Genomic DNA, 25,994 nt, shown 5'->3' on the forward strand with positions numbered 1-25,994 from the left:
CGGTACAGTAGTCACATCGATCAAAGCAAGGTTGGTATAATCGCTAACAGTTCGAAAAAAAAGTAACGTAACCGGGTGTGTGCCTTCGCTAACAACGTCCCACCCATGGCTAAAACCCATCAGCGATCGATCGATCAAATGTAGTGCGGCCCACTGTGAGCTTCATTATTCGGCCAGCATCGTAACGCAACGTCACGTAACGAGGGTGTGTTTGTGTGGTTTGCTTCTTTATCCAAGCGTTTCGTCCTGGTAGAATAATGAGGTCACAATGGTACCTGTAGTAGGCTAGTACTAACCCAGTTCCGTGCCCCGAAGAACATTTCTTCAACTCGATTTTTGATGGAGAAATTTTCTACGAGCTGGAACTGTCTGCTGCCGTATTTATATCCTTCTTTAAGTTAGAATTCATATATACTCTTTCTTACTAACGAACATTTTTCAAAACCAATGTAAGCTATGTGCCAGAATCCGCCACGCTGTTCCAGACTGCTGCTATTTTCCTCCTCCGACACGAACCGTCGTGACCATTAAACTGCCGAGGGCCACCGATCAACTTTTTTGCTGACGCCTTCAAACTTTATTTTTGCCGTGATTGTCAAATCTTTCTTACTAACTGCCAGCCCATTATTAAATAATTCTTTACCGAAAATCAAATAACAGTCCCATCTCAGTAATTGAAAATCGTATTTTTGTGTGATTATCGACTGTTTGTTTTTTGCTCTACTTTTTCCCACCCGCTCGCCACACCACGAACACGGCACCGCAAAACGCTGCGCCTCGATTGACCGGCGGCTACCTCTCGGAAAACCCGACGAATGAACGCATTTTTTGTGACGCGTTCGACCGAATTTTTGTGACCGGGACCGGGAATCAAACAACGTGACACGCGTCGTAATTACGGGGCCACCCTTCGTATTTATTTTTTTTCAATAAACCCGTTATCCTTTTGACTCCCATATTGACACACACGCACACATCAACACAAACACATCGAAATTCCACTTGAACATTCGCACTTACCGACAAACACACGTACGCACACACTCATTACTAACAACAGCGCGAAACGTACAAACTGGAGGCGATGGCCCAAGACAAAGGATACCCGCCGCTGTCACGTACGGTCGAGGTGCAGATCGACGTCGTCGATCGGGCTAACAACCCACCGGTGTGGGACAACACAGTTTATGGTCCGATTTACGTGAAGGAAAATATGCCGGTCGGTGGAAAAGTCGTTTCCATTAAAGCCAGGTCTGTGTTACCACCACCTTTTTGCGCGTTCTGCAGTCGCAGCATTAGCCTCGTGTTTTGTTTGTTTTTTTTCTCTCTTTTCTTCTCTTACTCTTTCCCTCACGGCATTTCATTTTCGGTTCGGTTCATGCTTCTATGTGAAAAGCGTTTTAGTTTTTCGTATTTATGTTTTTTTTTCGGCGAAGTGTCATCAATTGTTGATCTGGTTCATCATGATGGATTTTTGTTTTAACTGTTGGTTGGCGGTTTTCGGTTATTTTCCCTCATAGTCGCTTTTACAATAACTGTCCCCTTCTCCTTCCATTACAATTTTAGATGCTATTGTCTACTCGAACTCGAACAAGCTACAGCTCTAACAAATTTGAATTGCATTTCAAATTTTGAAGTAGAATATATTTAACGTCTCAATACGGGGGCAACATTTATACATTTTGTGCAGAAGCAATTTCCCAGTTTTTGAATACGAATTGATTTCGTTGTGCTGAACGGAATAACTGGAATTTTGTGCTATTGTTAGTAAATATGTGCGATCATTTTGTATTCAATTCAAACTATAAATAATTGAAATAATAAATTTTTTGAATAATCTGCGCCATGATTGGTCCATTCTATTCGATCGTCGAGCTGCAATGCTCATACCACCCCTTTGATGCTAACGAATTGTAACTCGCATGAAATAAATTGCCAGTTTGCAAAATCTTCAGTTTATATTTTGCTGTCATGCCATACGGGGACGGCAGCAAAAATCGGTTGGACCGGTTACACCGTTGGCAGTATACCACCTCGAAATAAACTCTGCTGTAAACGACCCACAAACATGGATGGGCTCATTTCAGGGCCAAAACTTAAATTAATTTTAAAAATTACTTCAACCCCTATGGGGCTGGACGAACTGTAACCGCAGGACTACACTGCTTAATGTGAAATATCTCATTTCTTAGTATTTACATTTGGATTTATAATAAATCTAATATATTTCTTTAGTACAGTTTAAGTGAATCTAGAGTGACTCTGATCTGATTAATCATATATCGAAGTAATAAATACAAAAGAATCGATAATAATTTTGAATATGAGCTTATATGCGTTTTTGCTACTGATTTTTGAGTGGCAGTGTATTCATTCATAAATAAGCTTTGTAGCATGTATTAGTAAAATAAAAGCAGGATAGACTGAGCGAAAATGAATCACGTAAAGCAATGAATGTAAATAATAAACCTTCGTTGCGCTTTCCATCGATTCGCGTAAATTTGTTGCTAAGAAAGTTTTCGTCTGCGCAACGAAAGCACAGATTGCTATCATGCACGCATGCAACCGCAAACTTATTAGATTCATTTGCCTTAAATATTGAACCCAAGCGAACGATGTACAGATGTACAATGCTAGAATCAAAATAGTTCACAATCAGCCCGCAAAAACGATAAAATCAGATTCTATCATAAATGAACATTATTTAGGCCTCTAAACCCTACATTTTTTTCTATAGAGAAGTTTTTTCTATCATGAACGGTTTTCGCTTTATTGACATTTTAATACGTCTGTCACGTTACGCAATTTTCGCAGTGAGTTTTGAGGTTAAGCATAAGCATATGCATAAGCATAAGCATAACAGATCGCCCGTAGTTATTGACCAGAACCAAATTAGGTTGCAAAATGTTCATTGGAACAACATGCTTGGAAATAACATGATGGGCCACATTGTACAATCTATATTGATCCCTGCATGCTGAACAATACTGATGCCGGCCACGCCCGAGTGCAGATCTTCTGGGAAAGGAAGGAATGTTAGTCCTCTGCATCTCCACATGTATCACGGGAAGGGGAGAGTTGTTAGTAAGTGTGCCAATAGCGTTATCATGTAATAATTGTTCTGGGCAGCCGGCTGCCGAGAATTTGGGAAATTTATCATTTGTTGTATTAATACGATTAGCAAAATAAGCAACTTGAACTCCGGATAGCCGACTAAAAGGAGCACTGCTTATATTTTTTAAAAATATTTAATCACGCGACGATTTTTTTCGTGGTTTCTATCGTGTCGGTGCTGATTTTACCCGGCGATCGTTTGAATAAAATGGGGAACCTCATACAGAAGGTATTTGCGTGCGTCATTATTTTTCTCTTGTGTCGAGTACTATTCTTGTAGATAGTTGGATTGCACATGTATAACGATTTCGTAGTAAGAGTGGCTTTTATTAATATTAAACTTTATTAAGTTGTGTGAAAACAGGAATGCAAACTGAGTTATTTCCGTTGTTACGTTGCGTTACGTTGTGACGATGATCCTGACAAACGCACACCACCCTCATCATGCCTGACTATCCAACAAGAGCCGCTCAGGAAGTGGCAAGTAGGAATTTTCGCAGTGAGTTTTCAGGTTAGCCGACAAAATTGAAAAATCTGTTCCGTTGGTCCTCAAATTTGCGTGAACACGGTTCTAAGTTGAAGCATGAGAAACTAAGAAGAGTTTGAAATATCGTTTCGCTGAATAAATTTTTTTTTTTGAAGAATACGCAATGATCTGTCACATTACAACCAAAATCTGGCACGTTAAAGTTGTTTAGACAAAGACAAAGACAAGACAAGACAAAGACAAGATCTATTGAAAGTTCCTTCAGTACAGGCGCACACAAAACCTCCTTGATCTGGGAACTGAATATTTGCAGGAAATTTCATCTTTATTTTGAAAAAAATATCGATCTTGATGAATAAACGTGGATAACTTATGAAACGGTTGTAATTTCACGAAATAATATTTTATAAATTAAATTAAAATAACATTTTGAAGCACATAAGCAATTTATTTAAAGCTGTTGCAAATTAAATGAATGTTAAAAGTATGATTAAAGTGTTTTATTGTTTTCTCCATAGTACAATTGTATTTCAAACTTTTTTGTAACAATGGGAGGTTGTGTGCCCCAGTTGTTTGCAATTAGTACAGTTCATGACCCACGGCATAAAGAGGCGAACAGATAGATAAACCTTGTGAAAGAGAATGTAGTTTGATAGAGCAGACCCGGCGAAGGTCACCCGATCAGAGTCTGAGTTGACATATTCCCTCTGTTCATCAGCTGTTTACATGCATGCAAACGTTTGCATTCCAGTATTTTCCCTGGCTGGAGCATGGGGTATCTAAAACATCCAACCTCATGTGTCAGCAGATCCTCGCAATTCAAATTCAAATCGGAGACGACCCCGTCAGATTTAACCCGATTTGAAGGTATATACACTCTGTACGCCGTCGTAAAGGGCCCGTAGCCAGCAATACCATTCGCCTAATTTAAACTATTTACCACCACCCGAAGCTTATCAGGATGAATTTTCGATACCCTGGCACGGCCGATTATCGCTCCGTCAGAACTCGAGAAATCTGCAATAAATTCAAACATTTTTTGTAGTTGGCCCCGAAGATCACGTAAGGGCCGGTGGCGGAGCATGGATAATTAGTCCAGGTGTTTGCGTTACGATTTCGTCTCTTCAGAATAGCATAGATATAGCCGGAGAGTCGACTTCGTTTCGAGATTTGTCTCACCTTGAGGGCGAGTCTTTGTCGGGAGAATTCATTTTTGCACGGGCCTATTGCCCAGTGCACATTAGTGGGAGAATCAAGAAAGGCGAACGTAATTTAATAGCGGTACTTATCTTTTATTTATAACGGTATCCAAGCAGCTTGCAAGATGCCGTTTTTCCACTTTTCTTCTGGTCGTATAACTGTTAACGCATTCACAAAATAGGAAAAAAGTCCAAACCTCGAAGAGGCGGAGAAGGCTTAGGATAACCTTGAAAGAGGATTAGCTAGCTTTGTTTTCCTGCGCTACTGTGCATGGACTGAAAAACGTCTACACGCTCTGAAAGTCACTGTGCGAATGTTACCAAATCCAAATCTAAGAGAAAAGCCGACAACGGGCATCTTGCCTTTCTCAATTTTCTCTACTAGGCCCTTCCGAGAATTTAAAGATAGGGTAATGGGCCTATTTTCGCCATGTTTCTATTATCACCTTACCCGTTTGATGCCATTGGTTAGAGCAGTGTCTGCCATCTTTGTTCAACGAATTGAGCCAAATGGTAGCGCAACAATAGGGGCACTGGATTCGAGTTTTCGTTGCGCTCAAACATGAGAATTTCACTGTTTTCAGCGCATTTGTGTCATTATATTGGTTCTTAACAACGAAGCAAAGCTGTTGGTGCCAATTTTTACGCATTCCATTGATTCTCGGCCGAGAAATTAATTAATTAGTGATGGTGCAAATACCCTAACCCCTTTTGCATTTTTTTGTTTTATTTTTATTCGTGTCTTTCCTAACAATATACGTAGCTATATCGTCATTCAAAACTTTTATGCAGTTTACATGAAATTTTAGTAAATATTCTATGAATCTAGAATAGCTGCAGTTATTAAACCCTTTGTAAATATTATTGACAAAACGATCAATCAGGAGCGCGTTTAAAATTGAGATTAGTGCTTAAGCTTGAGCTTGTGCGACCACCCCTGGCTGCTACTCCGTTATCGATCGGGACTAGCTGAAGTTGCACAGGGAATCAGTAGATAATTATGCTTGGGATTAGCGAAACATCTTTCAATGTGCAACTCCTGGTAAATCCTGGTTTCTGATCAATACCGGCGCCGGCCAGGCCCGAACGTAGATCGCGGAAGGAAAGGGAAGGAATTGTTAGTCCGATACTTGCTTTTGCTAGAGGCTACTACTACCACTACTGCGTATCACGGGAGGAGGATATTTTTGTTAGTAGAGTATAGACACAGATAACAGACGTTTAGGCTCGATTTGAATCGTGTGTAAATACCCACTACTGAAATTTTGAATAAATCAGACGTCTGAAACACGTTTGGCAAACGTTTGTAGATGGCGCAGTGATCGATACAATGCAGTTAGAGTGCAGCTGTCAAACACGTGTAGCAAACAGTTGCGCAGATGGCAATAGTGAAACACGGATTTTCAACGTTTATCAATTTGAAAGTTTACACAGGTTTTTGAAGAAATTTTGTTCTAGCCTAAACGTCTGTTATCTGTGGTATAGAAGTTGGATATACTTCTTCTTTACCGACGCCAGAGAGGTGATTATTTCCTACCTGGACTACGGCTTTACTTCCCTTCCGAAGGAAGACGTGACCACAGATTTTTTCACCTCAGAAAAATCTCAACGACCTCGGCTGGAATTGAACCCAGGCCAACAAGAATGAAGTGGCGGTCACGCTTACCACTCAACCACCGGCGCCGTCTCGTTTAATATTGAGATTAGTGCTAGATCAAACTCGCTCGCGATTGTCTTCTTTTCTCTTAGGGTCTAATGTAACCACCGACTCCAAAACCAATGGAGTCAGAGTGTGGTGGAACGTTCAGGCCGGAATCTCAATCAGAGAGACCAGATAAATTTTTCAAATATCTTAAAATTTAATTATACATGTCTTCATTTGTCTTCAAGGAACAAGACTCGAAATCGTTATTTAATTTTAAGTAAGAATTGTTCCAGAATCCAGGCAGATTTCCAAATGAAATTATCTTACAAATATCAACAATGTAGGGGAACATGGGGAGACTTTACCAGTTTCAGTTAAACCTGCATAACTTTCTAAAAAAGTTTTCGATCCTTCAAAACTCATTGAGATATGATGTACAAAGCTATTGTGCGTGTTCATGATTTTTTGCAGAATTTTTAAATTACTTTTGCAAAAGTTATGAAAGTCTTTCTGTGAATGTTTTTTGGTCGAGTCTCCCCACTGCGGAGAGACTTGACCATGGCCCGTGGAGACTTGACCAAGAGAATATTGAAAAATCAGGACAAAAAATAAAAACATGAAACGTACTGTAATCCTTTTTTCCATATTGTCGAGATCCTTAGGTAGCAGTAAAAATATAAAGGTTTGCGTTTCATAAATTTCGATTTTTTAAATGTATTTCCTTTTAAGGATTATCTTTACTGCTTACATTGCATGTTCACACGTTTCGAAATTAGCCATATTACTGCTAACTTTAATTACTAATACTAAAATACTGGCTTCCAACTGAAGACATGTCTTAACATCTGGCATCCCTTTTTCCAATATAAAGCAGCGAATATTCCGATTCACATTTCGGATGTACAGGGTCCGGCACTCTAACCTGTACATCCGAAATGTGTAACCAATTAAAAAGGTCATAATGGCAGTTTGGAATATTATATTTATTTACTACAAAGTACAGAATGTGTTGAAATATTCAAAATTTCAGAATCAATACACCTTTACTCTACATGACCACCTTTTACCTTGACCTTACGACTGTCAAAAATCGAATCGAAAGCTGCCCGAATGTGACTTGTCAGTATTTTGGCCCACTCTCGGACAATGGTTTTCGTCAGCGTCTCGAGGCTGGTGTATTTTTTTACTTCGGACCTTGCTCTCCAAAATGGCCCAGAAGGAATATTCCATCTGTTGAATTCCAGAGCCATTATGTGGTCGAAATGAAGTTCGGAACGTTGGTTTTGTGCCATTCCTGATTCATAAGCGCGCACCAAAAAATCTGAATTTTATCGTTGACTTAATTCCTAACTTGCTGAATTTGAAAAAAAAATCCTCAGAAAACACGATGTTTGGAATTTGAGCGCTTTCGGCCAAGCGAAGCAACTTCTTCACTCTCTCAACTCTCACTTGTTGGTGCTTCGATGTGAGATCATTTACTATTTGAAACTTGTAAGGCTTGACGTTTCGCTCAAGTCGCTTCTTCACATTTCGAATTATCTCGAGTGACCTTTCAGCCTTTGGATGGCCACCTCTATGGCATTTTGCGATGCAACCAGTTTTATTGTAACGAGTTATGGTGCGACAAACAAAAACTTTGCTAACATTAAGAGGTTTGAGCTCACGAACAATCGCTGGTTGTGATTTTCAGCTAAATATAAATCAATCCCACTATTATGTTCGAATTTCATCGCTGATCACTTTTTTTGCATTCACTTTTTGCAAAATACTTTTGTAAGTTTGTCAACAATACTCCGAACTGCCATTTAGCTAATTTATAGACTGCTGTACGTACGGTCTGAAGTTGGTTACACTTCGAGTGCCGAACCCTGTATCTGGTTGGAATGAGGTTATGTCATAATATGAACATATTTGTATCGTGCTTGGGAAGCAGTACCTCACCCTTCCATATAAGTTCACAGAAATGACATACACCACCTAATTAGACCAAAGCTGCAATAGTGAGTTGATTTGGTGATATTGAAGGACGCTTACTTATTTAATCAATTTTGTGCCAATATTTTCCTTAAGTCTTAAAGGCAACCAAAAACGGCCGAAACGTCGGATAATCAGAAAATAAGTCGTTCGATATTTATACAAGACTGCGAAAGCCATAAAACAGCCCCAGTAGAGCAAATAATGTAATGTAATTGTAATAATGTTGATTTGTTTTTGATTATCCTTGTTTTTGAACAGAATTGGACACAGCTTGGTCTCCCTGAAATAGTCAGTTGGGCAAAATAAATCGTAGCTCAAGAGGTGATGAAAGCGCTACCTTAACTTTTTGAATATCTCGCCCAGAAACAAATATATCCAATTAGCTAAATTGATGTAAAATTCGGAGATCGCACTCAAAAACCGGAGTCTTCGCGTCAAATCCGGAAAGGCGTAACCCTAATGGGGGAAAGATATGAAAAAAGAAACAAATATAGGGGAACATGGGGAGACTTGACCAAGCGCAAAATTCTGTTTTTGTTTTATGGTGTCTTCTATTCGATTCTTATTTTTTTTCGAAAATATTTTTATACTTGTTTCGATCCCTTAAGGTAATTTTAAAAGTTTGGAATGAAAAATCCTTTCGTTATAGAAAATATTACGTTATAGAAATTAATTTGCATTAAATGATGTAATTTTTTATCAAACTTTGTATGGACATATCTACTCGACTACTAATTACTATTAATGTACTAAAATACCACCCTAATCTTTGTGATGCAATGAAATGATTTTACATAAATTGGAACATTGGAATAGTTATTGCTAGAATTTAAATGACATTGAACTCAATAATTAATGTTGGGGAGACTTGACCAAGATTTTATGGGGAGACTTTACCAAGTGGCAATTAGCTGAAGAAAGATACAGAATTCCTGATATTTATTTTGCTTTGGTATCTACTGTTGATGTTAATCGCGCCATAAAAAAATCCCATTCAAACATAAGTCTTTATATTGTAGTATTAGTAAACAAAGTTAGCAATAGTAGGACTGATTACGTGATGTGTGAACAGTAATTCCTTAAAAAAACTGCATTAACCCATTATTGCCAAACTTATTTTTCACGCGCATCACAAATTGTGTTTTCCGATCGAAGAAAAATGATGTGGTCATTCCAGTAAAATTATTTTTGTACTCAAAGTAGCTAATATTATAAGGAACAACCAGTGAAAATTTAAGATTGATCGGTTAATCGGTTCCTGAGATATCGTGATCGCCGCGGATGAACTTTTCAACAAAATACAACTCCGAGATAATCGAGTTTTACTGTCGGTGCAGCGAGTCAACGGTCTAGCGTATCAAACACTATGTACCGCCTACAAGTGGTGAATGGGTAGCGGTCTATGAATAGCTGTAACTTAAGTTGTAGTATTCCGATCTTAATGAAACTTTGAGAAAATTTTCCTCAGCGTATGTAGATTCAGAATATTTAATTTACAAAAATTCGATTTTTTTCATTCTAACAAAAATGTGTAACCCTTTAAGTGAAAATTGATTAAAAACAAAACATAAACACCGGTTTAACCACTCTAACTTCTCTAAACATATTCTGCAAGAGTATATGAACAATATTAACTCGTTGATAATGCCTGTTCTGCGTTATTAATTGAGTAATAGGAGTTATTCTTAGCACCTACTATATATAGTAGGTTGGGCAATAATGGGTTAAAAAATCGAAATTTATCAAATGTAACCCTTCTATATTTTTTACTGCTACCTAAAGATCTCGACAATATGGAAAAACATAATTACAGTATGTTTTATGTCATTATTTTTTGCTACGATTTTTTAAAATTCTCTTGGTCAGGTCTCCCCACGCCTTGGTCAAGTCTCCCTGCAGTGGGGAGACGTGACCAAAAGAACGATCTCAGAAAAACTTTTGTAACTTTTCAAAAATTAAATTAAAAATTCTGCAAAAAATCATGAAGACGCACAATAACTATATCTCAATGACTTTTGAGGGTTTGAAAGCCTTTTTAGAGATTTACGCAGTTTTAGCTGTAAACCTGGTCAAGTCTCCCCATGTTCCCCTATTTGCGACAGAAAAAAACTGTTTCTTTTTGCTGAATTGCCCAGTACCTTGCAAAAGAATGCAATTTTCGTGCAAAATCTATCTACTCTTCTCTATAGCTCTTTGTTCATAAGATTGGGCCTCAAGAAACGCTGGAATCTAGATTTTTTATTTTAACTTTGTCCCAACTTTGTCACCCCAGAAATTCTTCTGACCACACTGTTCAATTGAAGCAAATGAAAGAGTTTTTGGAAATCTAACCAGTGGATCGATTTTTACTTTTTGACAAAGTTGTATTCTTACATTTGGTAATATTTGAATGTTTCTAGTACCACCTAGTGGGAAAATTGTGAACCAGCTTCATTACTAAACCTATGTGTTTAAACGAAAAACTTCAAACTAAAATGTTGTTCTGGTGTCCCCGTCAGGTTATTTTACTATTAGTCGTAATAGAAAGAGAAAAATCCATTCTATTACGACGAATACATAAATCTACTCTTGATAAAATGATGGCGCTCCTCGAATTTACAAAAATCCAGTATAAAAACCAGTTTGTGCACGGGCTGTCGAAGCTTTCGATGAAAATTTGAAACTGTAATGCTCTATTTATTCTGCCCTTTTTTCCTTGACCCAAAAATGGCATCAGATTGCAGCAGTTTAAGAATAGTTAGGGCTGGCTCAGTTTCGCCTCAAGCAATAATGACATTAGTGCGTGCGTGTTTTTTTTATTTTTCTATATTAAACTAAATTGATATCACTGAGAACTGACACACAAGTAAAGTTTTCAACTTGTGTAAGAAATTAAACTGTCGCTTTGAAAGGACAATACCAAGTAGCAACTTGCCACTGATTGGCGCTACGATCGGCCAGCAATCGCTATACGGGACGTGTATGCAAACTTGGATACAATGGTGACTCACGCATGCGAACCTGTATGCGATAGTGTTTTTCAACTTATTTTCATTTAAATGCCTACATAGGTTTTTCGGGAAAGTTTGTTCTAGCAAATATGTCTGTTTTCTGTGTTGATATATCGTACCAAATTATCACATTAGGACTAGGCAGTGTTCCAAAGTGGTAACACTCCAATTACCTTATTGAAATTTACGTTGAATCAGAAATCCATAGGATCAATTGATCAGAGACAAGTAAAGGAAAAAAATGATATTGAACTTCTTCAGTAAAAGTTTTGGAGAGAGGGTATAACCCATCAAAACCCGCTTTTGATTACACCACTGGAACAATTAACTATTGTTCAAGATTTGTATTATTCCATCTATTCATTTTATGGTTTTTTATCTGCACTATAATTGTGTTCCTGCAGTAACGTAGTATACCGTAGCATTGGTGAATGGCAACCTATTGTCATGAATCGAATGATACAAACCAGAACATAACTCCAACAAGGACGATATCTAAAATTACACTAATGAATGTCCGCACATGCAGTTATATGAATAAAAGCGAATAACAACAGTACACTCCGAATAATCCACACGATTGAAATAGATTGGACATAACGTATCTTGAACATATGCTGTTGTCTGACATTTCATTTTCATGTTACAATGAACAGTATGACGATTTCAAAGAATTCATTCCAATATGGCGATTTTTTTGTTCTTTTTTCAGCGCACAGTCAAAAAAGCTAGAGCACAGTGAAAAAAAAATCCCCCACGCAAAGCATCCTATGGGTGCAATGCTAAATATGCACCCCGACCCGACCGGCTTGCCCACCCGAACCATAACTCCAACCATTTATCCTCGCGCGGTGCAGCAGCGGGACGCGTTGCACTGCTGATGCTGGCCGAGCCCAATTAGCCACAGTCTGTTTCAGAGATATGTATCTCCTGCATGTATGCAAGCGTTCGCGCGAACCGTACACCAACAAGCAGCGCGGATGGTTGCGTTCATATAAGATTTTTCATCCCGGAAAAGTGCAACCCATTGTTTCAGCGTTCAGGTGGAAAATGGATGGGTTTTCGCTAATAAATTCCAATGATGCTAATGGAGCTTAAAGTTGTTGGTGAAAAATGGAAAAAATAGAAACGTTTGTAGCTTCTTGTGTTCCGCGGTTGTTTTCGACTGAGTTGGGAAATTCGATGAATTTTTTTGTGCTAATCTGGTACAGTGAGGTACAATTTCGTAGTATTTTCTGGGTGTGAAATAGAAAAACTTCAACTCGATATCTCGTTTCGATTACACCGATAGTAATTTTAATAACTAAAGCCTGTCAGTTTAATAAGATATATGTATCATTTATACACTGTTCTCGCCATATTGTAAGTGCAACCGATAAAAATCAATAACAGCCAACTTGTTAGCCTGACAGCAGTCTTATCGTCTTGCGCCCAGGCTTGGTATCGCGCACTAACAACCGATCCAGGAAACAAGACAAGAAAAAAAAACCTTTCATTTTATTCCTGAACCAAGTGCTTTTCTATATAGCGATCGGACGCGTCGTCGCCAGGATTATTATTAATCGTTTCCACCTTTCACCTATATAGGAAAACCGATGATGCTGACGACCCAGCAAGTGCACTAAAGTTTTCGTTTTAATTTTTTTTTGCGTCTTCTGTCCATTCGAACGGGCGATATCACGACTAGTGCTAGTGTGGCCGATTTGAGATTGGGTTTTGCACGGATATAACGGGGATAAGTTCCGCGAACCCACTAATGGAAATCGGTGTCCCATTCCAGGGACCAATGCCAGCTAGTGACATCAAAAACAAAATGAAAACAAGGCGATCGAGCGTTCGGATTTCGCAGTTTCTTTTTCTGCTGTTGCCGCTTGTAACGAGATGGGCGTACTCAAGCTAGAAACAAGCCAGCAGCCGTTCGGGGGAAAAGTTTTATCATAAATAACAAATTTCCGGCTTTTTCATGTACATTCAATTCTTTTAGCGTATTCGGAAGGGTTGAACCTGGCCAAGGCGACTTTGTTCGGAGGCGACAGTTTTGTTTTTTTGTCTTTCGTTTTTTTCTTATGTTCATTGCAGACAGAAGAATAACAAGTAAATGTTGGTGGTGGATTGGTGGCAAGAAAGTACGGTTTCGATTTCTTAGAAAGTTGTTTTTTTTTCACGTGGCATAATAAAACAGCGATAATGGATGCTTAAATCTCGTTGAGCGAAAAAAAGGTTTGGATTTGTAATGCGGTTTTGAGTGGTAGTAGACTTTCATTTCTGTCTGTAATCCTACAGTAGTTCAAAACAGCATTTTAAGGTAAAGTAGAGTGGGGTCAAAGAGGTCAGTTTTTTTGGCGAGCTTGTGCGATGGTATTTTTGCACTGATTTTTACAAACAAGTACTCGTTGAGCAGGTTATACATCTGGAAACGTTTTGGCAATAATGATTTTATGCATGGCTAAATATTTTTCAAGCCAAATTCAATAAAACGAAGGTAGTTTTTTATGTTTTTAAACTCTAGGGGTACGATAGGCCACTATATTCGAGGTTAAATAAAACAATGTATACACCCAGAAAATTAACGGTTCAACTTCAATTTGAAGAGTATGGATAATGCAGATCATTTAAAAATTAAAAACACAAATATTAAATGCAATCCATTGATGTCATTCAGGCATGAAAATGAGGAAGTGGCAAATGATGTGAAATATCATGAATCCGCAGAAGGAAATGTTGAAAAACATGTTTTTTCAGCAGCTGAGTTTGATCTTGTACTTGCAAATGACTCGGTGTCCTCGTCGTCACCAGAGTGTAGAATTGAAGTTATGTATTCCTGATAACGTGATTTGTTAGCTGTTCACGTTTGCGCTTCGGAGCATTTTTTGGATTTCTAATCCTTCTCCTTTTTCCATCATGTAGTTTTAGATTATCTACTTAAACAATACCTCAAATTATTATATTGTTAACTTAAGCCAAATACCTGACGCGCTTTTATTGATGACGAGTACTTTTTGTTCACACTAGCACGTAATTCCTCGAACGGAACCTTGGATTGCTTAGATGCTGATTGGATACTGGTACCATCTTGTACAGATGCAATTGCCTTCTTTATGTCCTCTTTACTTCGATTTGGTGTTTTTCGCACGAAATTACGCACAATTTTCCTGTCAAACGAATTCAAATTTAAATTATAGTCGTGACCAATAGTGCCCCCAAAAGGCGGACCTCCGTATTTTTTTCAAAAACAAAAAAATCGAAATACCAACGCAAAGTCGTGTTCAGCATTAATTTTTACGTAAGAAAAATCTCAATTGACATTTTTTACATTGATTAAATGCATTGTTGTGAGAACGAAAGACAATGCGTTTTCGCAGAACAATGCGCGAAAACCTAAAAAAACGCCGTGACTAATACAGCTGATCCACGGTGACAGCCGAAATGACTCGATTCGTCAACGATGCTTTCCCGAAGAGACAAACTAGCTGCGGATACTTTGTAAAGAGTTATGGCTGATTTTGATTTGATTTTAGGCTGTTTTGGAACCCGTGTAACTTAACTATGGGACAAAATTGTAAATCTGTTATAAATTATTCTGATAGGACTGTGTTCCACTTACAAAACGAATGTAAAACCGTTTGCCCGTAAACACCCATTCAGAAGCTATATACTATTGGAAGCTTTTATTTGGCCCTCCTGAAGTTTCGTTGCAATATTAACACTAATATTGAATGATGCGTCATGATGGGCCAGTATTTCTCAATTAGCCTCGATTATGGTGCGTTCGGGGGATTAAAATTGGCATGAAATTGACCCCCTTCGGCTTATAGTACTCCACAACATCTTTCGACTAATGACATGAAGCTTAATCCGGCCAAAATGCCTAGGGCCATTGTGAGACCACAGAAGGGGATTAGACGCTTTTGAAGATATTCTCTCCAGTAAAAGTGCCCATTAACCGTTCCATTTGTCACGAACGGAATGCTTCGCTTTCCCCCACGAGTAAATTGCTTGCCAAATCATATATTTTTTTCGCAAAACTTGACGCCTTCTGCTTTCCAAATTCCTCAGGGATGACGAACTCATAACAGGCAGGAAAAGTCTCGTTATCCATGACGAGAGAATTTGGTTTCGTAAACAGCGGAGTGTAGAGCTTCCACGCACGTTATTTCTCCACTGTAGTCCGCCGTTCATCGCATTACGGAGCGTTTTGGATTTTGCACGTGATTTTTTGCAAAACAGTTATGCTGAAATGCAGTTCTTTGGTCACTTCTTTCGCTGAACTATTGGGATTCCTCTTGAAAGCTTCGAACACCCTTCACACTAAACGGAGTTCCATGTTGGCCAGTTTTTTTTTTCCTTTCTAACGACGGTCAAACGGCCGTTGAACTCTTTCAAAACACAACTTACCATAGATTGAGCCATTCTAAGCTTCTTGCTAATGGCACGACAAGGGAGATCCTGATTATCTAGGTTCGTGTGCAAAATTTGTTTACACCGTCGATATTGTCCCGACTCCATATTTGCAACGATTGCACAATTGTTAATAAAACATTCATAATATAAATATTGCACATTGAACTAATTTTACTAAAATTTTTAGTTGGGAATATTTGTTTTTGTTTTGTGAACTTCAGTCACGGTTTCCGCCATGTCATTATCAAACAGTTTTTCTGGACGTAAACTAGTTCACAACTTTATGAACATTATTCGTAAAACCAAAGGTCGACTCATGGTGTTATACATAGATTTAGGAACATTAGTTCACAAATTCAAAACATTCTGGATATTTTCTCAAGAACCATTTCACGAAACTCGGAATTTAAGTCATGAATCCATTTAATCTTCGTGAATTAATTTATCATTCCTAATAGGTATATTAGTCAGGATCAGTCATGATACCTAGTATAATAGCCACGACTAACCATTCGTGCTCGTGAAATAGTTCTCCAAATCATAAAATATTATATTTTTATTCATGAGCTGGTTCACGAATCCTAGTATAATAGTCACGACTTACCATTCGTACTCACAAAATAGTTCACAAAATCACCAATTATTATTCATGTACTCGTGAAAAGGTTCATGATTCCTAATATGTATATTAGTCACGATCCAATATTCGTACTCGTGAAATAGTTCACAAAATCATGATATTTCATTCATGTATTTGTGAACTGGTTCATGATACCTAGTAGTTCACGAAATCATAAAATATTCATCTATTTGTGGACTGGTCCATGATTCCTAAAGCAATAGTCACATCTGACCATTCGTGCTCGTCAAATAGTTCACAAAATCATGAAATATTGTTTATGAATTCGTGATTCCTAGTAGATGATTTTGCGATCTATTTTGCGTCCTTGCGATATTTATTTTCAATTTTGTGCAACATGGTAATCACATTTTCACGTAAATTATTTCACAAAATTTGGAGTATTATTCGTGGAATTATTTTTGTTCCATGCACTTTTTCATTGAATGTCTAGCTGCTAGCGACTAGTAGTAGGTAAGAGCAGTAAACACTTAGGTTTTTTTGCGCGGTATATTTTACGCGGATTTTTAATTCATGCGGTTTTCATTTCCGCGGTTTTTGAAATTTACGCAGATTTTTTAATGTACGCGGTATTCATTAATGAGGTTTCTATCAACGGATTCTTAAATTAACGCGGTCTTCATTTATGCGCAATTCTAAATTCACACGGTTTTCATTTAAGCGGATTTTGAAATTTACGCGATTTTCATTTACGCGGATTTTGAATTTTTCGCGGTTTTCATTTACACGACATGTATCCCCCGCGTAAAAAAACTGTGCATAAGAAAATTATTGGCACTTCGAGCATCGAGCATATTTATTTGATAAGGTTCAGTGTGATGTCCGGACAGCAAACGAAAACTGCGTTGAGTACCACAAATCGTGTTCGTGATACAGTTCACAGAACAAGATACCGCGAATCAGTCACACTTTTTTGATCCAGTTCATTTTGTCACTTTACTCCGAGTAAAAACCCGAGAGTAACCAAAAAATAACAGTTAACGAAAAGGCGAAGAGAAATTACGAATACCATTATAAAACTGCTGATATCATACGAACATGAGTCACATTACTTCACGTGTCAAATTAGAAATAAAATATTACGATAACGTGAACAGAAATTTTGAAAATCGTGACTAATATCCTGAAATCATGAACATAAATCACACAACTCATGACAAAAATATTACAAATCGTGACTAAGATCCTGAAATTATGAGCGGAAATAAATATAAATCTTTGCTCGTGACCAAAATATCACGACATTGCGAAAATAAATTATGAAAATCCTCACAAAGTTCCTGAAATCATGAGCTTATATAACATTACTCATGTTAAAAATATCAAAAATCCTGAAATCATGAACATGATTCACGATACTCATGACTAAAATATCACGATAAAGTGAATAGAAATTACGAAAATCGCAACTAAGATTCTGAAATCATGATCATAAATCCCGCCAGTCTGACAGAAAAAACATGAATGTAACATATGAATAAAATAGCACGGTAACGTGATAAAAAGTCACAAACTTCACGAATAAGTTCCAAAAATCATGAACATCTTTTGACTGTCGGCTTCCAAATGATGAACAAGAACCATAACAAAAACCAAACACGTTCAGGGAACAACAACAGTAACCCAACCAAACATTCGAATGTAATGCCATGGGTAAACGTATTTTTTGAAAACACAAATTGTTTCATGAATACGAAGTTTATTATTCATAATGTCATGAACTTGGTCATGGTTTTCGTAAATCGTTCAGTTCAAGAAATTGTTATCCTTTTTTCATGAATTTATGAACGGATTTTTTCCGTGTGCTACCAGGACGTAAATTAAGATCTTTAAGCACGAATTAGTCGCGGTTAATTTTATCAAAGTATTACGTGATCTTGAACTAAGACCAGCCATGCTGTTAAACCCCATTTGTTATAAGAAGTAAAACTAAAATTCAGCTGATTTTACTGATTTTCCCTATTAATCTTTATTGAACGTTATGGAATCAGGACGCTAATATGTGTTTGAAAATAATTCCACCTCACGTCTCTACATAGACGCAACATTTGGATTTCCGTCCTATTCGTATTCGACGTGCCATGTGACTGTTCAGTGTATTTCCATTTCACATGGCAACCGAACTGAATGCGTTGTAAAATAACGAACCTAATTGGGTTCGTTTTCGAGCAACTATCACGCAAACGAGCGCGAACTTTATTATGTAATCAATTGATTAACACATTTATTTATATTTGTAAATGAGGGTTTCGAAATGAAAAATGATTCCATCACCTGTTGAATATCCAAGGCATACAACCCAATTTATGTGAGTATTAATTACATTCAAAACAATTTTTTTTGAATTAATTGCAATTTCTGTTAGTATAGTTCACAGTTACTCGAGCTGTATGCAGTTCAATAAAACATCAGTTCATTGATTGCTTTAGCTGCACTACCGTCGAAAAATTGTCACCACGTCTACAAGTCAATGTTGAGTACTATAATGGAAGTAGCATGGTTAGAGTGTCTTCCAGCTGGAAAATCATCTATAACTTTTACATTACAGCTGTACAGATAAGTGACATTGACTACAGGCACACTGAGAATCAGAACTTTCATAACTTATTGTTTCTCTTTCAAATTGTTCGACTACTGCACTCCTTCAAAACTGATTATCAAAATCGACACTAGCAGTTATCTGTATTTCAGACATTGACTCAGTAAATTATTGATAAAGTAGAGAAATGTTTTTGAATTTTGTTTTTCATTACATATTTCGTATATTTGATACGACTTTATGCGTCAACTTAGATGGGCCTACAGATTCGTCGAGTCTATTTGTACGCTGGGTTTGGTGTAAGATCATGTGAACTCTCCCCACATGAATCACACTTTTCAACAATGGACAGTTTGATTGTATTTAGTGCAATACTGCAATGCGTGATGCTCGGATACAAAGATTAAAACAGGCATATGATCCGTGAAGAAAAATATATTATTAAATGCAAAGCAGTTTGAAGGGACAGACAGTTTTGTCAAGTGCAGTGTGATTGCTATTGAAAAGGTTCGTTTTCTGGCTTGAAACAGCCAACCCCGTGCTTCAGTAGATACACGTACGATAATCTCGAACCGGTGACCACACCGTCGATCTCAACTTTGCGTACGGGTATGTAGACGCTGTTGTCCTTCACAAAAGGCTTGTCGTCAGTAACGCCACTTGCTTGCTTTTGTCTAAAATTTAAGAAACTTAGTGGATTATGTTTGAGTCGGAAGAAGATCCGATACAGTCTGACCGAGTTCAATGTGTATGATTTTAAACATTGACGACGAATTTTGTTCGAAGTTGAAGGGCAAGTTTGAAAACCTATTTTCACTCAATAGTGAAACAACGGATGATACCAATTTTCTTAGCATCTGCACGAAAAATGGGTTAAAAATCTTCACCAGCAATAGATCAATCGTGGGAGAGTAATGTCTGGGACATAATCGGAATGTCGTTACAACACTTGGACTAGTAATTCGCTCTAGATCTAATCTATCACCGTAATCAACAATCCATCAACCAGATCATAGTTCCTAAAAATTCGTCTCCTCAGTATATCTTGATAAACAGTCTCCTGAACAGATACTCATTTCATTGCCTTCAAACATCTAGCGTAAACTGATTTAATGATTATACAGCTCAAGAATTGCGACTGAAATTTACATGAAAAGAACGACGTTCAAAAACGAACAAGCTTCGCTCCAATTCTTTGGAAATCGGATCTTTCGATATTTTATATGTTTTCAACGATCGAAAATGAATATAGCGGTTCATTCAAACAAAATCCTCGAAATATATGACAGAGGCGGAATTTCCCAAATGAGGTAGTCTGCTTAGTAAACCGATCTGCATGTACAGTCTCCCGGACTAGTCTTTCGTCCGTCGCCTTCAAATACCTAGCATCAAACGATTTCACAGTCTCCTGAAAAAATACTCCGTCCATCACTTTCATATACCTGTTTTCGAATGATTCTACAGACAAATCTGCAGTGAATTTATAGTTGGACAAAACTTAGTGTTCTGTTAGCGCTCTATATTGATGTCCTTGCCCGAAAAAAATTTCACGTTTCGGTGTCGCTTTCGAAAGATTTTGTGAAGCTTAATTTCCGCCTTTTTTATAAAGGTCATATATATTTTGAAATAGAATAAAGGTTGGTTCAAATTGCTTCGACTGACAGGTTAAGGATAGATGAGAGTTTTTTTACGGTGTTTTCCGACACATTATAAAAACAAATTTCGAAAACGGGAAGGCAAAATGGATTGAAGTTTTTTACATATCGCACTTTATTCTTGAATAACAATTTTTAGTTGCATAAGAAATCCCTTTCATCAGTCTTCTTTGCCTATTTGCAGTTGCCGATGTAAAAAATAGATGAAATGCGGTACCAAGGATTGGTGCCGTTCAAAAATGAAAAATTCCGAACGGGTCTTAAAGCATATTCAACACTTTAGTCTTTGACCATTTTTTTAGGAAATCAAATTATGGGCACTTGAATATCATATTTTTTGGTTCGAACAATCGTCTGTGATTCGATCAAACCATACTTGTTCAATGTACTTTCGTAACACTTTTATAAGGCTTGTACTTGTGGAGGTTATTGCTGTTGCTTTTCTCATATTATCGGTATAGGTTAGTTTGTCCCCTTTATCCGCTATTTTCGCATCAGTACAAAAGTGTTTATTCAGATGTTTTGACAACTGCAGTATAATTCCAAAAGACACCTTCGAGACCAACAAGCTCAGGTAAACTTACCTATCCATTCGGCGAACAAAATTGTTTTTGCCTTTCTCATATAAAGAAAGGCTATGCAATCACTCCAAAAATTCATTTTCAAACCGAGGCCCGGAGAGCCGAGTGACATATCCCATTCGATTCAGTTCGTCGAGATCGCAAAATGTCTGTGTGTGTCAAATAATGTCACTCAATTTTTTCAGAAATTGTTGAACCGATTTGCACAAACTCAAATGAACGGTATAACGCTCCCATAAGACGCTATTGAATTTTTAGTTAATCGGACTTCCGGTTCCAAGGTTACGGGTTGAAGAGTGTGCAAATTCCATATAAACTGGTAACCCTATGATGTCCGAATAATGCAATACATATTCAAATACGTTCAATATTACTTGGACTTGCCAGTCTAGATCACTAATGACCAATTGAAGTAGTGTTGACCACATTGGTCACCAATGACGGATCTTGATGCCCCCAGGGAACTCGCCAAGTTCCCGAGCTAATGTCACACCTATTTCCCAGCAAACTCTTAACCGATGTTTACAAACTTGATTTCAAATGAAAGATATAATATTCTCATTGACTTCTATTGAATTTCATTCAATAGGTTTAAAATCTATTGAAATAAACATCAATTTATTTCGATTCGCATGCCTAGATCACTGATGGCGAATCAAAAATTATTGGAATGTTTTGTCCACTATCGATAATTTCGGAAGTCTCGGGGTTCCAGGCAAATTCCAGATCTAAAGCCACTTCGGTAATGACAACCAAATTTCACTAACCTAATTTTCATATGGAAGGTATAATATGAAGTTCAGTTTTGAACCCTCAATCTTCCCCTCCACCTCCTACCTCTCTCACCCCCACCCTCTCAGACCAACTTCCCACATGCATTCCCTTCATCCACCCCGTATACTACAATAAGTTAGATGATTATTTCTGACGGATCCTCCCTCTCCCTTTAATTATATCCCTTCCCTTTTCCACCATGAAGTTAACATAAAGACAACATTGAACTCACGCTGATTAAGCTATATAAATATTATATTTTTGTTTGTTTCAAGTGTGTCAGTATCGACATGTTGCTGATCAGGTTCGTGACAGTCGTGCTATTAAATAACAGTTTGGAAAAATTAGAAAGGCACAATTGCACCACTAGGTGGATTAAGACAGGTTTTTCCGCTATGTCATTACCGAATCGTTTTTCTGTCCGTGAACTAGTTTACATCTTTATGAATATAAGTCATAAACCAAATGCTGATTCCTCATTGTATCCATAATTCTACATTGCACAATGTTTTAAAACGTCGTTTTCGTGCTCAAAATTAATAGCGTCTAAACTGTTAACTTTAGAAGTATAGTTTGTTCGGAGAAGTTGTTGTTCTTATGATTGCGCATCCACAGGAGTGTATCGTTCAGTGATTAATTCACCTATTTACGAAATTTATTTTCCGAACTAATTGAGATAGAGGCTTGGTGTCTTCGACATAGTTGTTTAAAATGTTACTACAAAAGAAATTGCTGAAGACACCGTATAGCTTTAATAGCTTACGAGTTATGGAACATATTATATGGAAGACCCCTTAAAATTATTTTTTTCATGATAACTTTTTTAGACATTCTCGTATCTTCTTAGAATCTTCCACAAAGTTGTTTGCGGTATCGATACACATATTTTTGCCGAACATAGTTACTTCCTATCTGTTAAATTTAAAAAGATATTTCAAATTTTTTTTTGGGTAACTTCCACCTTAAATAATTCGTTAAGGAGCAGAAAGGAGCAAACTACATCATAAAATACGGAAAGTACTAGCTTTTTACTTTCATATAGTGGCCCAATTGTTAGTCGACGCGTTTCCATTCGAAATTCCATTTTATAAATCGTGCATTTTATTCTAACTTTTCTGGTTTCTAATTCAACTGATCGCTAGGTGACTTATTCTGATTATTTTAAAAAGTTACACTGACTTACTGGCATTTGGGGTTTAAATTCTGTACAGGTTAGTTTGTCCCCTTTATCCTCTATTTTCGCATCAGTTCAAAAGTGTTTATTCAGATGTTCTGATAGCTGCAGTATAATTCCAAAAGACACCTTCGAGACCAACAAGCTCAGGTAAACTTACCCATCCATTCGATGAACAAAGCATCTCCACGAGTGTAACCAGTTGAGTTCTTAGTGAAGCGCATTGGTTCATTCATCACAAACAGGTCGATGTGGTAAGTTCTTTGGAATGCCGTGCTGCTGCTAGCTGTTGAATAGAACAATAAAGATGCAAATGGACGAACTAAAGAATTTCCCTCGTTACCGCTGCGTATGCAAATTTTAAGAGTGCCTGAGGGTTCTTGCAATTTGGTTTTCCTTTGCTGTTTGGAATCACATCAAACCACCATTCAAAGATACGCCAATTTCAGAGCTACTGCTTGGAGGTATTCGGAGAAGAGGAACAGGATGAAGAGCATGTTTAAAATGTTGTTTCTTATCAAAGAAATTTAGAATTATAAATGTTCGAGATACCTGGAATTAGATCAGGAGACAAGCCACAAGCAATATACACTTCGTTGACCCAAAATTACAAATGCAAATAACAATACCAAGTAAAACCATTTGCAATACCCCACAAGTTGTTTTGAAATTCCAATAGTCTCTTCTTTACTTTCTGCTAGACATTTGGACATGCTGATGTTTCACGTCTTGAAAGATCCTCCATCACAATCCAAAATGCTTTTAACAAAGGGATGCGAATCTTGATAGAAGATTAGCGTCCGAAAACAAACCTTTTAGCGCCGTTCCCCAGGGCGCATTTTTCTTCCCTTCCATTCAATACAACGCATCAACTCGCAACCAACCACCTGCCGGAGCATATTCTCCTCCAGGGAAACATCCTAAAACAGAGCGCTTTCGGCTTTGACCCTGACCATCGTCAAGTCGTGTCATCTGATAGACTTCTGAGTGGCCGCCTGCCTATAACGAGTGACTGACAGGCAGACTAAAAGCCCAGATTCCGAGAGAGAAAGAGACGGAAACAAATTTCATTTCGTTTCCGGAAGATTTACACAGATTTTCCATTCATATCGCACGGTTGCAATGAAACGCGGAAAAACAAATTTCCTATGAATTAAAGATTCCCCCGGTTATGGAAAATGATTGCACTGTGCTCTACTCCGGTAAAAAACTTCAATTGGAGTTTGTCAGCGGTTCCGTTCCGTTGACGTTCGCCTCGATGCGACCGTTCGACTTGTTTCCGCGTCTCTCTTTGATGTATGGTTTTATGATTACGACCTTGTCCTCATGACGAGGGTAAATCTTTCCCTCGGGTGGGGACGAATAATCACTGTCGTGTGGTGGTGGCACCTAGTGTCTTAAACGGTTTGTTCTTCTGCACTTGTTCAGTTTAATAGCGGCAGTAAATGGCACAATCAACGAAGGTACAGCGTCTCTCATACCAACACACACGCACGCGGAGAGGTAATAAAGTGGACAAATTATTATTAAATAATATATAAAGCATTCTCAGTTTAGATGATGGCCGACCGAGTGGTTATGTGTGGCTTTAGTCACTCGTTTCAGGGTTGTTAATACGATACATTTCCCACCACAATTTATCGGCATTATTCGTTAACGATGATGTATCGTACTCGGGAAGACCGTTGCACACTGGATCGGCTTAAAACAATAGGTGGACTTGGTGACGATAAAGTATGGTCGCGTCAAGTTTACTTTTCTCATTAATTCTAGACCAACATGTGAAATAGGCGGAAGTCCAAATGAGAGTCTCTCTGTGTTTACTTTCTCTTTCGATTATTATGGCGTCAACATAAAACTTTCCAACATTGTTTCAATAAATATTGAAAGACTCTGATGTCGTCTAGCATATTATGCTAAGAGTTAAGGACCAAACGTAGAAGCGGCCTAGTTATTGACGGAAGAGAGAGTAAACAAAGAGAGACTCTCATTTGGACTTCCGCCCTTTTCTCATGTTGGTCTAGAATTGTTTAGTTGACTAAGGCGTTTAACTTTCAATTGTTTCGAAATAAGTATCAAATTACGAAATGATCAGTTGAAAATCAATTGTTTCGCATATTTTAAGCGCACATAGTGATGCAGTTAAATCGAAATGGTCAAATATTTGTTGTTTCTTTTAATAAAGAAAGTAGAGGGTAGTCGAAAACCGAAAGTTTTGAACTAAACCTAGGGATGCAATTGATCAAATCTGGTCCAAATTTTTATTTATTTTTTTATCAGTTTGGAATGAAAATAAATTGGGCAGCTAAAAATCAATAGCTTTGAACATTTTGAACCCACGTAGGAATTTAGTTGAGCCAAAATGGTTAAAAATTTATCTTTTTGATAAATAAAAGTCAACAAGTAAGAAAATTAGAGCGTTTTGAAACTCAACGATTTTAGACGCTTTAAACGCATGAAATGTTTTACATTAAAAACCGGAAAATTTAAAATAAAAGCCATGTGGTGTCCGGCGGGCTAAAATCTTTTTGCTCTGTTTCAGCCAAGAATAGAACCACTGGGAACCTGCTCACATGCCGTAAGAGGCGACTAACAACATGCTAGGCGTTCCTAGGTCAAGGTATTGCTCCGTACCGAAGACTTATCCTAGACTGACCTTAAGATTTTGCATCATAGCCTTTATCCATTCTGTATTGAGTGAATCACTGACATAAAGTAACCTTTTCTGTTTCGCTATTCCCGATTGTGTATCAACGTTTTAGGTTTCTTCTGGCGGTTGTACAATAGCCGTAAAGGATGAAGTCTGATTCTACACTAA

General features: G+C 37.6%; 1 protein-coding gene across 1 annotated transcript in view; it reads left to right on the plus strand.

Annotated features, from left to right (window-relative positions):
• Nucleotides 1-25,994, plus strand: part of LOC131684709 (neural-cadherin-like) — a 95,628-nt gene that overhangs the window by 17,328 nt on the left and 52,306 nt on the right. The window contains 1 exon segment of the mRNA XM_058967814.1: nt 1,061-1,251. Coding sequence (XP_058823797.1) covers nt 1,061-1,251 — 191 coding nt within the window.

Source organism: Topomyia yanbarensis, chromosome 2, assembly GCF_030247195.1.
Source record: "Topomyia yanbarensis strain Yona2022 chromosome 2, ASM3024719v1, whole genome shotgun sequence".
Lineage (NCBI taxonomy): Eukaryota > Metazoa > Arthropoda > Insecta > Diptera > Culicidae > Topomyia > Topomyia yanbarensis.